This window comes from Passer montanus, unplaced genomic scaffold (genome assembly GCF_014805655.1).
Source record: "Passer montanus isolate IOZ18808 unplaced genomic scaffold, ASM1480565v1 scaffold50, whole genome shotgun sequence".
Taxonomy (NCBI): domain Eukaryota; kingdom Metazoa; phylum Chordata; class Aves; order Passeriformes; family Passeridae; genus Passer; species Passer montanus.
The window spans coordinates 4,610,305-4,623,100 of record NW_024369930.1 but is presented as its reverse complement, the minus strand read 5'-3'; the positions used below and the strand labels follow the sequence as shown (position 1 = coordinate 4,623,100).

General features: G+C 39.7%; 1 protein-coding gene across 2 annotated transcripts in view; it reads left to right on the top strand.

Annotated features, from left to right (window-relative positions):
* The window catches only part of RSBN1L (round spermatid basic protein 1 like), a 47,635-nt gene extending 35,051 nt beyond the window's left edge, over window positions 1-12,584 (top strand). For both annotated transcript variants that reach the window (XM_039723667.1, XM_039723666.1), the window contains 4 exons: window positions 189-331; window positions 1,880-2,047; window positions 6,963-7,071; window positions 7,154-12,584. In XM_039723667.1, the coding sequence (XP_039579601.1) occupies window positions 189-331; window positions 1,880-2,047; window positions 6,963-7,071; window positions 7,154-7,807 (1,074 nt within the window). In that variant the 3' untranslated portion in view covers window positions 7,808-12,584. The remainder of the gene's footprint in view (window positions 1-188; window positions 332-1,879; window positions 2,048-6,962; window positions 7,072-7,153) is intronic.
* Window positions 12,585-12,796: the final 212 nt, after the last annotated feature.

Sequence of the window (12,796 nt, the reverse complement as noted above, 5' to 3'; positions counted from 1 at the left end):
AGGGAATGGGCTGGGAGAAGGGGGACAACATGCTCTGTAGTGCTGTTATAATAATAAAGTGAGAGAGCGATACTTGTTTAGATAATGGAGTGTTCTAATAAATGCTTTCATCATGAGAGATAAAGACTGCTTTTAATACATATTTTAAAATAACTCACTTGAAAATTGTGGCTTGTATTTCCCATTAGTGTACACTGCCATGGGGAACACTTTCTAGTTTAAAATTAGAGAGTCGTAAAGACAGTGATGATGGTCCCATTATGTGGGTACGTCCAGGAGAACAGATGATCCCTGTGGCTGACATGCCAAAGTCACCTTTCAAAAGGAAGAGGTAAGTTGAATTACTTTACTTAGTAAATATCTCATTAGTAGTGTTTTCTTTACAAATTCATTTTATCCCAAAGCTTTTACTGTTTGATATTATATTTTAATATAAATTGTTGTAAATCTTCACCTCCAAACCCAATTTTGTTATTTTAATTTTTACTGTCTGGCCAAGCAAGGTGCTTGTCCTTTTTGGAGGTTTAGTAGAAATACAAGGTGAAAAGTTCAGGAAAATGTGTACACACATGCAATTACTGATATATGCCATGGGACTGCAGTTGATATACCCCTGTTGTTACATGTGAGTGGATGTGTTGTGACCTCTGGGGACAGGAGCTTTTCTCTCACCTTGAAGGTAACAACTCCAACATTAAATGAAATCTTTAAGCTTTGCTGTGGTATTGGGTATAAGAACCAGCTGAAGAGTAGGGAGAGCCTCTGCAGAGCTTGAGTATCCTATGTCATAAGGAATTGTCATGGGAGCTCTTTTCAAAATGAGAACACAAAAAGGGAGTGTATGAGAAGTGGGAGCAGGGGCAGGCACCTCAGAAGGAGTATGGAGACATTGTCCAACCATGAAGGGGATGCAGTTACAGCCAAAGCCCATCTGTAGTTGAATTTGGCAAGGGATGTGAAGGGCAGCAGGGACTTCCACTGCATATGGACAGTAGAAGAAAGGCTAGGAAAACTGAAGGCATTTGCTGAATGGGGCAAAGGACCTGGGGACAAAGGACACAGAAAAGGCTGAGATAGGGCTTTTTTTTTGCCCTTGTCTTTTGTAGTGAGATTTACTTTCAGGAATGCTCTGTCCTGGAGACAGTAAGAGTGTCTGGAGCAAGGCAAATGTCCTCTTACCTTCAGTGGAGGAAAATCAGGTTAAGAAACTTCCTAGACATCTGGATTAGACAGACACAAGCCCATGGGACCTACTGGGATGGGTCACATCCCACCAGGGTAGTGGGAGCTGGCCAGTATCATTGCAAGACCACTGTCTTTGCAAGGTCATGGCAATTGGCAAAAGTTCCTGAGGACTGGAGGAAAGCAAAAGCCACTCCAGTAATTTAGAAGGGTAAGAAGCCAAGCCTGGGGAACAGCAGTCTAGTCAGTCTCACCTTCACCCTGGGAAGTTGCCATTTCAAGCATGAGCAGCACAGCAGGTGGAGGGACAGGGTTCTTCCCCTCTGCCCATCACTGGTGGGACACATCTGCAGTATCACACCCAGCTCTGGGCTCACCAGGCTGAGGCGGACATGGCCACACTGGAGTGTGTCTGGTGACCTGGGAGAACTGGGAATTACTCTTGAGAAAAGAATGCTCAGTGGATCTTATCAGTGTGTTTAGGCACTTCACAGAAAGTTATAAAAAGGACTTATTTCAATAGTGCCCAGTGACATGAACAGAGAAAATGGACACAAACTGAGTTACAAGAAAATAATTTTGAAATAAGGAAAAGAGGTTTTTTTTTTTTGCATAGATGAGCAATCCTATTGGCTGTGATGGGAACTAGATAATTCAGAGAAGTTTCTGTATCACTGTTACTGTTTTTCTTATGCAGAACTACCAATGAAATAAAAAACTTGCAGTACCTACCTCGAACCAGTGAACCCCGTGAAATGCTCTTTGAGGACCGGACCCGAGCCCATGCGGATCACATAGGACAAGGTTTTGAGCGACAGACCACGGCTGCTGTGGGAGTGTTGAAGGCTGTGCACTGTGGGGAGTGGTAGGTGTTGATTGGCTTCACCCAGGTGTCTGAAAAATGTTTGCCTGCAATTGCCATTTATAATTGGAAGGGAGTGTGGAATAGGTTAATCTAGGATTAAAGATTTGATGAAGGCTTCCTAGGTGCTGGCTGAGCATTAGATGTTTGTCTGCCCTCTTTAATTGCATGTGGCTTTGCTGTGTGGCTGAAACCAGAAAGGTCCCTTGCAGTGACAGTTCGGTAGCTATGACTGAGTTGCTGTTACTGAGGTCATGTTAGATGTAAAAACACCTCACACTTCATTTTGCTTCAAGTGGTGCATAGAGGCTTGAGCTGTTACTGCAGCAGAGGTGCACTTGGAGAGGGACTTTCTGGCAGTTCTTTGTGTTGTCTGGAGATGAGCAGAATTCTTATGCTTCTGCTTCCCAAGTCATGGTTGTTATAACCTTGATTTATTTATGGAAGCTCACCTAGGAAGAATCCTGTTGGCAGTTGGGCAATATTTTTTGGTTCTGTCTTTAGAATTCCTGTGTGAGATTCAGGAAATGAAACGTGCCTTGTTTGAAGCTTGTTTTCATGTTAATAGAAAAAAAAAAGCCCATAACCACATGGGCTTCCTGGTCCAGATCAAAGAGGCGTTTTTCAGCATCTTCAGACTGTGAAGAATGACCTTAGTTTTGGAGGTTACCTTTGCATATGTACACACTATAAATACCTTCTTCTCTTTGAGTCTGTCTAGAAATTAGACGAGTGAATTCCCTTTGGATAAAATGATGTGGATTTGTGTTGCAGTGCATGAGTTCACTGACATAGAAAGCAGAATAATTGTTGTTGGGGAAGAACTGGATTGTTCAGATGTTAATTTATTTGTCTCTTGGGCTCTGAGGTTTTCAGTTTCCTTCCTCTTCAGGTTGATGACAGTGGGAGCCTTCAACTTCCTGCTTGCTCTGACTGTGCTGTGGTGAATTAAAACTGAGCAGTGGTAGCAGGGCAAGAGCTGAGATAACTGTGTAGATCTGAGTATTTTTAATTACATTTTGCACATTCCTTGCAGAGGAAGTAAAGAAACCAAACAAAACCCCACTCCCCAAACTTGGATGTTTGTGGAGATTAAGAAGTTGAATTGATAGGAATTTAAGTGTCTGGGAACTTCCCATTCTCATCCAATAGCTTTGTAGCATACTTGAAAGTCCTTCAGTTTGAGGAATAAAAAAGAAATATCAGCATTTCATTTCAGTGTAAAGACTGAATGTATCTTTTAATTCAGAATAAAACATTTGTGACTGATGGATTGAGAGAAGTAAAATATACAACACAAGCAACACAACAAAAGTTGTGTTTCAGGCTTGATTCAGCCTAAATTATAATTCCTGCTTTCCCTCTCCACTTTTGTGTAATTTTGAAAAGCCACTTGTACTTACATGATGAGAACTAATCAGGGCTTATGAAAATGAAGCATCATGGATTAATGTAGCACATTAAAATTATTTCAGGTATTTGTTTTGCTGTAATTTGCAATCTGTGGGTGGATTTATTTTAAAGGAAACAACATGAATGAAAGTTTTGAAAGTTTACACTTTTGTTTCTTTTTTTAATCTGTTTGAGTAGTTGAACAAATCTGAAAAGTTGAAGGTATTCTGTGGTGATGAAGGCACTATGGCAGTAAAAATGCACATTCTAATGACGGGATAATGTACGTAAAAATAATGCTTTCTGTGAGGAGAACATAAAACAATTCCTGGGCTGCCTGAACTAAATCCATAAAAATGGATTGAGTGTGCAAAAGAAGGCTTTATAAGTTGCTGTAGATTTAAACAAAGTAGGATTTATTTCCTAGTGGATAGTGATGAGTGTTAGTGCTAGGTGGGATAAATGTTGTCTTTAAGAGCAGGAACAGAACTGTTGAAAAGCAAAAGGCAGGTTATGGTGCTAGAGGACACCATAATTAAACATTGTATTTTGAAGAAGAAAAAATATTTGTCCTTTCCCAGGTGTGACAGGATGTTGATTTGAGATATTTTGTCAAATTAATGTATTATGATCTTCTTTTTATTGCTTTGAGTATTTACAATTTATAGACGAATTCTGACTATTGCTAGCAAACATCTTAAGGATTGAACTATAATCTGATAAATGCAGGTGTGCTCATGCTGATAACTTAATGCCATTTTCATAGGTGATACCAAGTAAGCTTTAGAACTTAAGAAGTCCCAGTGAAATTTTAATTATGGTAATTTATACAATTTTTATGTGGGAAATTTGGGTGGATTATTACAGGGACAGCAAAAGGCACTTGGTAGCATTGTTGTTGGCAAAATGAAATCTGTGCTTTAGCAAGCAACTTTCAGGTTTGTGCTCTAGAGACTGAAGTTGTGCTTCTCTGTATGATCACAGGAATTTCTTATATATTGGCAGTCTTTATGCATTAGGCCAGAAATATTAATGGTGAAACCTCTAGTTTTGAATCTGTTTTGAAAAGTCACAGCAAAAGGAATCCAATCCTTTTGAAGAATGAGGTTAAGGGGCAAAAAATACTGCCAAAACCAGTTCTAGCAGTTTTCTAGTAGAGGCTTAAATGGGTTTTCCTGAAGTTTTCTTATGTTTTGTTTTCATTTAATGTCTTTTTGGACATTAACTGAACTTTCGCTTGGGGTTAGGTACGTAATACCTAAAATAAAGGTTTTGCAAAATATTATCTCAAAGTTGTGTTAAAGATAATTTTAAATTCTGCATTTGCAGATTTTATCTGATAGTATTTTTTCTCAGTTCTTGGCAAAAGGAATGCTTTTGTTGTTCTGTGACAAAATTGCAGTACAGAGCTGATGATCCATCATTGTCTTGGACAGATGTATCTGGACTGAGAGTAAGAATGACCATGCATAAACCAGAACAGACACTGCTGGGAGAGCACATTGATTTGGATTCAAGTTCTCTAAATGTGCAAAATATTCTTTCAGTTGATTTTAAGTCTTAACTTCATTTTCAGATATTGGGGTCTCCAAATGCAAATTCATATTTTAAAAATAAATACCTGCATTATAAAAGGTAGATGAATGAAGTTAATGTTTTTAACACCACTGGTTAGAAGTGTTTCTGAGGCTTTTTGCTTTCAGTGTTTAAATCGAGAGTGTATGGATCAAAATACAGAGACACATTTTAATCTTTAATAAGTAAAATATGTGGTCTGAAAAGTCTCCCTAGCATACTTTTAATAGTTGATCTGGGATTTTTTTTTTCCTCCTGAAAATAGGCTCAGACTGGTTATTTTTTGCTTTATTGAGGCCATGACCTAAATAAAATAAACATGTCTCCTATGTTTAAAAAGCCTGAATGAACTGTACATCATTGCCTGCTTCCTAGAACAGTAGTAACAGCACACATATATATCCTTATATAAAAATAGGTGCTCATCTTGCTTTTAAAATGGGCTCTTGAACATCTATTGTATTCTGAAAGGTTTCAGCTCTGCTGCATCAGCTGCTCCCCAGCCCCCTGTGTCTGACTTGTACCTCGTTTTTGGAGGGGTGGAGGTGGGGTGAGGGGTGTGCTGGAGGGGTGGCAGGCGCCAGGAGGGACAGGAGGAGGGCACAGTGGGTTCTGATCCCTGTTCCCACTCCCTGCTCCCCATGGGCAGTGCCTGGGCGTGCAGCCTGTGCCCACTGCAGGCCAAAGAGGTGCTGCATTCCCTGCTGCATTCCCATCAGCCTGGGGACTCCAGAGGGGGAAGGACAGAAATCTCTGACCAGGTCCTTTCTGGCTGAGAAACTGTCCTTGCAAAACTACTCCAAGGTGAGCTTTGTCCTTTGTAAATGAAATCTTTGTATAATCACATTTAAATTTAAAAAAAATCCTTCTAAAATGCAAACATCCCCCAAAAGCAGTATGTAGAGCTTTTTTTTTTTTTTACATGTTTTCAATGAGGAACAGAGTTTGGCCTTTAGATCAAGAAGTTATAAGGATTGTAGATACTTTTGCCTTTTGTGAGCTGATTCTAGATGATGTCTCCAGAGGAGCTGTATTAATGATGTGTATTTCTTTGGGAGAGATGCTTTGGAACTAGAGATGTTTCTCCTAACAATCTCAATATGGAGACAAAGCCTTATTCAGACTTTGCTCTTGTGAGCTCTCTCTAGTGAGCATAAATAGGGATGTATTTTTAAGGGATGTTTTGTGGAGAATGCCAGTATTGGCTGATTACTGGCATTGTGGCAGCTTAATGTAGCTTCAGCTTTTACTCCTTACTCTGAGCAAGGTGTGGGAGGCTGAGATGCTGAGCAGTGGTTGCCACAGTGCTCCCAGTCAGACTGCTGCATGCTGTGTTGGAGTGCTGACAGAGTAAGCCCAGTGTATCTGGGACAGCTGCCTTTCAGCATCTAGGCAGCCAAGAGGCCAGTTAAAAATAGAAATGAAAAATAGTGTGTTTTGTTGTTCTTTTATTGCTGCCCAGTTTAATGAGGTTGTGTTTTAGAATTAACTGCTCTGATCAACTTTTTTTTTTCTTATTGTTGGTTATGGTAGAGTTGTTGTGTTTTTTAAGTTAAAAAATTTGCTTAATCCTTGCCTGCAGACTTTGTTATTTTCTGCAGCATGGTAGTTTCAGCCTCTGACTGTGCATGCTGTGTTGGAGTGCTGACAGAGTAAGCCCAGTGTATCTGGGACAGCTGCCTTTCAGCATCTAGGCAGCCAAGAGGCCAGTTAAAAATAGAAATGAAAAATAGTGTGTTTTGTTGTTCTTTTATTGCTGCCCAGTTTAATGAGGTTGTGTTTTAGAATTAACTGCTCTGATCAACTTTTTTTTTTTTCTTATTGTTGGTTATGGTAGGGTTGTTGTGTTTTTTAAGTTAAAAAATTTGCTTAATCCTTGCCTGCAGACTTTGTTATTTTCTGCAGCATGGTAGTTGTAGCCTCTGACTGTGCACTTCTTACTCTTCTGTAGGTCTGAGCAGCCTCGTATAACCAAAGATGTAATTTGTTTTCATGCTGAGGACTTCTTGGAGGTAGTTCAGCGAATGCAGTTAGATTTGCATGAGCCTCCACTCTCACAGGTAAGCACACTAAGAACTGATGGTCAGTGTCCTGTGAGTACCAAGTCAGAGTTTTCACCTTTCCTCCACCTTTTCCCCACAGTGTGTCCAGTGGGTTGATGATGCAAAGCTTAATCAGCTGCGAAGGGAAGGCATTCGATACGCCAGAATCCAGTTGTTCGATAATGACATTTATTTCATCCCGAGGAATGTTGTGCACCAGTTCAAAACAGTTTCAGCTGTGTGTAGTTTGGCTTGGCACATCCGGCTCAAGCTCTACCATTCAGAGGAAGAACTCTCTCAAAACACAAATACTGTTGAAGCAGGGACCTCTGCAGACCCCAAGTCTTCGGTTGTTGGACTTCAGACTGACAGAGTTTGTACCGTGAGCAAAGATACCTCCGAAGACACCAAATGTCCAGATGCTCTGCAGACCAAGTACCTGCAGCAGGAGTTTTTGCCGATAAAACGTGAACCTCTAGCATCCCTCCGAGTCAAAGAAGAACCCATGAATGTTGATCTTGCTGAAAAGACAGTGACACCTAATGATGTCGGGGGACAGAATGTTCAGGCTAGGCTGGGTCACGCTGAGTTGACATCACTGAAGTTGGAAATGGATTCTAAATTTGAAACCGGCAACAAGGACTTACAAGGCAAGTTGTGCTCTGGAGGTCACGTACATCCAGATGATACAAGACAACCTAGCTCATCATATCCAAAATTGCATGGACAAAGAGAGGATGATTTTTTGTGCTGAATTTGTATATATGGTTTTAAATTCCTTTTTAAACTTAATGATGTAATAATGTAAAGATCATAAATTGTGAGGCAAGTTTGTGACTTGTCTTCGCATCTGTTACAGAAAATAGTTATGTAGCTTTGTAACATTCCTCAGTGCCTGTCCATAACTGTGAAGTATCAAAGCACTTAGGGCCAGATGCACTGTAAACACTGCAGGTTTAACATAAAGAAGTCTTTAAATAATTTTGAGTTGTAGGTTTTAGAGTAGAGCTGACATTTAACATATATATTTTTTGTAAGATGAGCCAGAATTCTTTTTGACAATTCCAGGCTTTTCCATAGAGCTTATTTATACCAATTTTTTCATTTTAAATGTGTCAGCACTGTAGTGTAAATATCTTTTTTAAGAATCTTTTTAGTGTGATTTATACTGAAATGTGAGCCGCTTAATAAAGGTTCATAATAACAGATTGGTTTTATTTTTGGGTCTGCAAAAAATAATTCAGTTCAACTGCCTCTCTTAGTGGTTATGTTTCTACCTGCCACTAATGCATAGGATGCCCTTATGCCTTGAGGGTGAGGAGCTGTAGCAAACTGAGGTAGAGCTGAGGCATCTTTGTAAATGCAGATTAGTCAGAAGGCAGAATCAGTCCTCCCTTCACAAGATTCCTTCTGGGTGCTCGTTCCAGGCACTCCCCAAACTCCTGCTGTCAGATACTCATGTGGAACAGAGTCAGACTGTCTGTTTGGGCAGTTGGACACACAGTGGGCTCCAGGAGTGCTACCAGTACCTGCCTGCATCTCTCTAGATGGGCAGGTGCAAGGGAGCAAACTATCCTGGGCTTTGCCTCTTGGCCCAGCTCAGGGCACAGTTCAGACAGTTCCACTTCACATTAAAAAAAAAAAAAAAAACAAAAAAACCAAACCCAGAAAACCAACAAGCCAAAAAAGCAACCACTCCCTCAAATGTGTTATTTGACTGCAATTGAAAGGATATTTAAGTCATTACTTACCAAGCTAAAAAGGCCCCGACTTTGGCAGTGACCTGTAACTCACAGAGACATACCTGGATTTGAATTGCTCCCTGTGCTGGTAGTGCCAGGCAGGCAAGAGGCTGTGTTGCCAATATGTGTAGTGGGAATGTTCCTCATGAGTCACAGCTGGAAGCAAGAGGTGTTTCATTAAGAAAATAACAGCAGTGTCCAAGTTAACTGTTCTCTTTCCCCATCTATGGAACGCTTGGATTCTTTTAGGTTGTGTTCTGAGGGAAAATAATTTTAAGGCTAGCTAGAATTTGATCTGGTAAATCTGTCATTTCACCTATTTATTCTCTGTGTATTGTACTCCTGTGTAGTTCAAGCACAGCCAAATGACACATGTCTCTTGGGTAGCTGCACACAGCAGTGAGCTGCTCTACAGCCTGTCCTTCAGCTAGATACGTCAAACTTCAGATCCAAGGCCTATTATTTCCAAAGTCCTCTGTATCTCTGATTTTTGTTAGGAATTTTCTGTATAACATTTTTGAAAGTTGTGCATCCTTAAGTACCCAGTTTATAAACTTTGATGCAATTAGTGGTCACTTTGGCTTCATTTGTAGCAATAGAAAAATGTGATTTTCAGGCAATGTCCAGTTCAACTACCTGAGGTCCTTCTGTTCTAAATGCTTTTTTCCTTATAGGTTGTTAAAATTTAAAACATTACTGCATAGTCACAGGTGGCACTGAAATCAGCTATTTATTAAATGAGTGCCCTGACTGGTTTAATCCAAAATATGTCTGTCAAGAAATTATTAATTAAATCAGTATTTGAGTTGCTAAACATTACTCCTAGATAGCCATAAATATGTATTAGAGAAGCAATAGAAATGTGAGTCTCTTGGATGTGGCTAATACATCCTCAAGTCTTACTACTGTTTTCTTTAATGCTGGCTGAGAGATTACTACCAGTTTTCCAGCCTCAGGGATCTTTCTTTCCCCTTTGCTGTGAGCAAATGATTCATGTGTCATGTGGTATGTTATTGCTCTAGCAGATTCTGATCTGAAAAAATGAATTTGTTCATGTAAGAATTTGAGCCTTCCTTATAGCAGGAATGTGGTCTCAGCTCCCTTTATTGTTTCTGGATTTTCTGGAAATAATGCTTCCACCTGTAATCTCTGGCTTCATGAGCATCCATGTACAGTTATTTGGCCATTCCTGTTCTCTGTGCTGCCCATGGGAGAACAGCAACAGAGCAGAGCTGCAGGCTGTAGCTTGCACCAAGCACGCAGCTCTGCACGTGGGATAGATGAGGGCCAGCCTTGCCAGATACTGCTTTTTAAAGCAAAAACCACACAAAACAAACTCTCAAAACTATTTACTTGACTCAGAATAACAATCTTACCAATGTGCTGGTCATACATGCACTGACCGTTCGTTCGGGTTCCAGTCATTTTTGGTGACATGTCAGATTTTAGTGGAGTGTGGGCATACATCCCCCAGGACAGCTGCCAGCTCTCTGCAGCAGAGGCCCTGTCCAGACAGAAATAATAGATCTTTGGAAAGGATGAGCAAATACAACTTTACACTTACGAGTAGAACTTTGTTTCCTTTTGGAGACCTGCTCAGTGGTCTTGGTTGATGTGGTCTTGAACTTCTGCTCAGGTATCTTAGTCCTGAGATTTTGCTTCTGAACTGCCCACATATTCAACCCATTTTTTTCTTACCACTTTCAGAATTTCAAGAGATGTTTTTAAGTGGCAGGTTTTTTTTGCAGTTTTTATGTATTCTTTTGGTTTTTTGAGACGGACTAGATTCTCACTTCAGGCAGAATTCCTTGCAGACAGAATTTGAACCATATTGGGATTTTCAATGGCTACCAGAGCTCCCTTTGCATTTACAGATGTCCGCAGTCTGGGCTGTCTGGCTGCATTGCTGTTTACTTTTTACTTGCTTTTTAAAGAAAAGATTTAAAAGAAGTGTCCTCTCCCTTTGGTATATTCATTTTAATGAGGTTGTCCTTTGAGAGGGGAGTACTTATTCTGAAAATTTCACCTCCCAAATTGTTCATTAATTTGACAAAGGCCTTGCTTCAGTCCTGTGCTATAGCTTTTATTCCTGCTGCATACAACTGCATCTTCAGACTTTTGCTTCAGCAATAAATCTTTCATGTGTTCTGCTGTACTGAAATTAGTCCATGCTTATTGCTTTTCCCCCTTCTCTGGATTTTGGTGATATATAAATCTGTTGTTTTGGCTGAAATCTCCAGTGTTTTAGTTGTCTCTCTCGGCCCTTGTTCTTGTGCAGATTGGAGGGAGCTGCCCGAGGCCACTGGTGCTGCTCCTATCTCCCTGCACATGCAGTGGTGTTCCAATTAATAACATGATGTGCAGAAAATTAGGTGTTTTCCTAGATTCTGGTACATATTTTTGGGTAGCAAAGAATTGCATTGTTACAGTTGCTAAAAAAGCTTTCAAGGGGGTAGCTACATTTTTTTTTTCTTTTAATATTACTGGATCTTTTTCATTTCACTGGCAACTGACTTCATGTGTTACATACAAGTGTTACTCAGTGTTGTGTCACCCCCAGCCCTCCAAATGCCTGAAAATTGACTGAAAGAACGTTTTCATTACAGGTACTGCTGGCATGCAGATTTTCCCTTCCTTGTTACTATAGCAAATATTTCAATACTACTTTAACTGATATTAACTCTATCTAGTATTAGAAATAAAGTATTATTTTAGAGGGTGATGATTTAATTCTTCATCTGTGAAATAATTCCTTGGTGATAAATAAAGTTGATTTTTAAGTGGATATACATGTGCACAGTACATAAGTTGGAACTGCAAAATATGTAGGAAATGGAAATCTGAAATAATAGAGTGCTTTGAAAGCGATCTGAACATTACAGATTTGGAAAATTGAGTAAGTCTTCCAAGAAACACAAGACTGGTATTAATTTATTAAAATGATTGTTTCCTAATATCTGCATGTGAACGAGATGCCGAACTGAGCAAAATAAATCCATGATTTTTCCTTGTTCATTGGCAGAATGAACTGTTGTGAGATAATGCACTGCCACATGACCCTGCTAGGCTGAAAGCTGTACTGATTCTGGTCAAGAGATCAAAGAACTCCTCAAGCTTCTCAAGTGTCATTTAATTTATTTTCTTGTAGTGGTCAGGTATGTAGAGAGCCTTGTGTTTAGGCAGCACAGTGCCTGTACCTTACCAGGATGTATCCAAGCTGGAAATGGAAAAGACAAGTTTTCACTGCTTTGTGCTTTGCTGTGAATGACTGTCTATCTAGAATGTTTGATTTGATTATGAGTCACTGTGTTCAGCTGATATTACTTTCTTAAACAGATGAAATGCACTTTAAAATTGTATAGAAGTTACTGATATTTTGTGCAGATCCCACTGAATTTGCAGCATATGTGGGAATATTTGGGGAACTGATTCCCATCAGTCACTCATTTCATTTTTCTTAAAATGCAAGTTATTTTGTGTTCTGTTCAGAAGCAGTGATTAACTTCACAATATTTAGGTTGCTGTTTCTGTTAGAATCATCAGGGATACTGACATTGCAAATTTAGTGTATTATATTCTAACCACTGTTTTTCTCTGTGCTTTGATGCTGATATGATCTCTGCTTTGAAGCCTGCTGTACTTGAGTGCCAGCTAAACATTGATCTTCTCTTGTTCTGGTCATGCTGATAGATGAGCCTACTGATGAGGGCGTTAGTCCTAAATAGTCCTTTAATATTTGGTGTACAGTTACCTGATACAAACATTGATTAAAACAGCAGTTTAAACTTCTATTTTCATCAAGTTTGATTTTTCAATAGCTATTTTGATACTATGTTTTATCATTTAATTTGCACCATCACTGGAATGATGGTGCCATGTTGGGTGCTGCTCAGGCCTGTGTTCTAAGGACTGTGCTTTTTATGGGAGCTTTTTCACCTGGTTGTGTTAAGACAAAGTGGGGCAGTTAGCAGAGAAAGCTGTTCCTGGTGTCTGGAGATTAA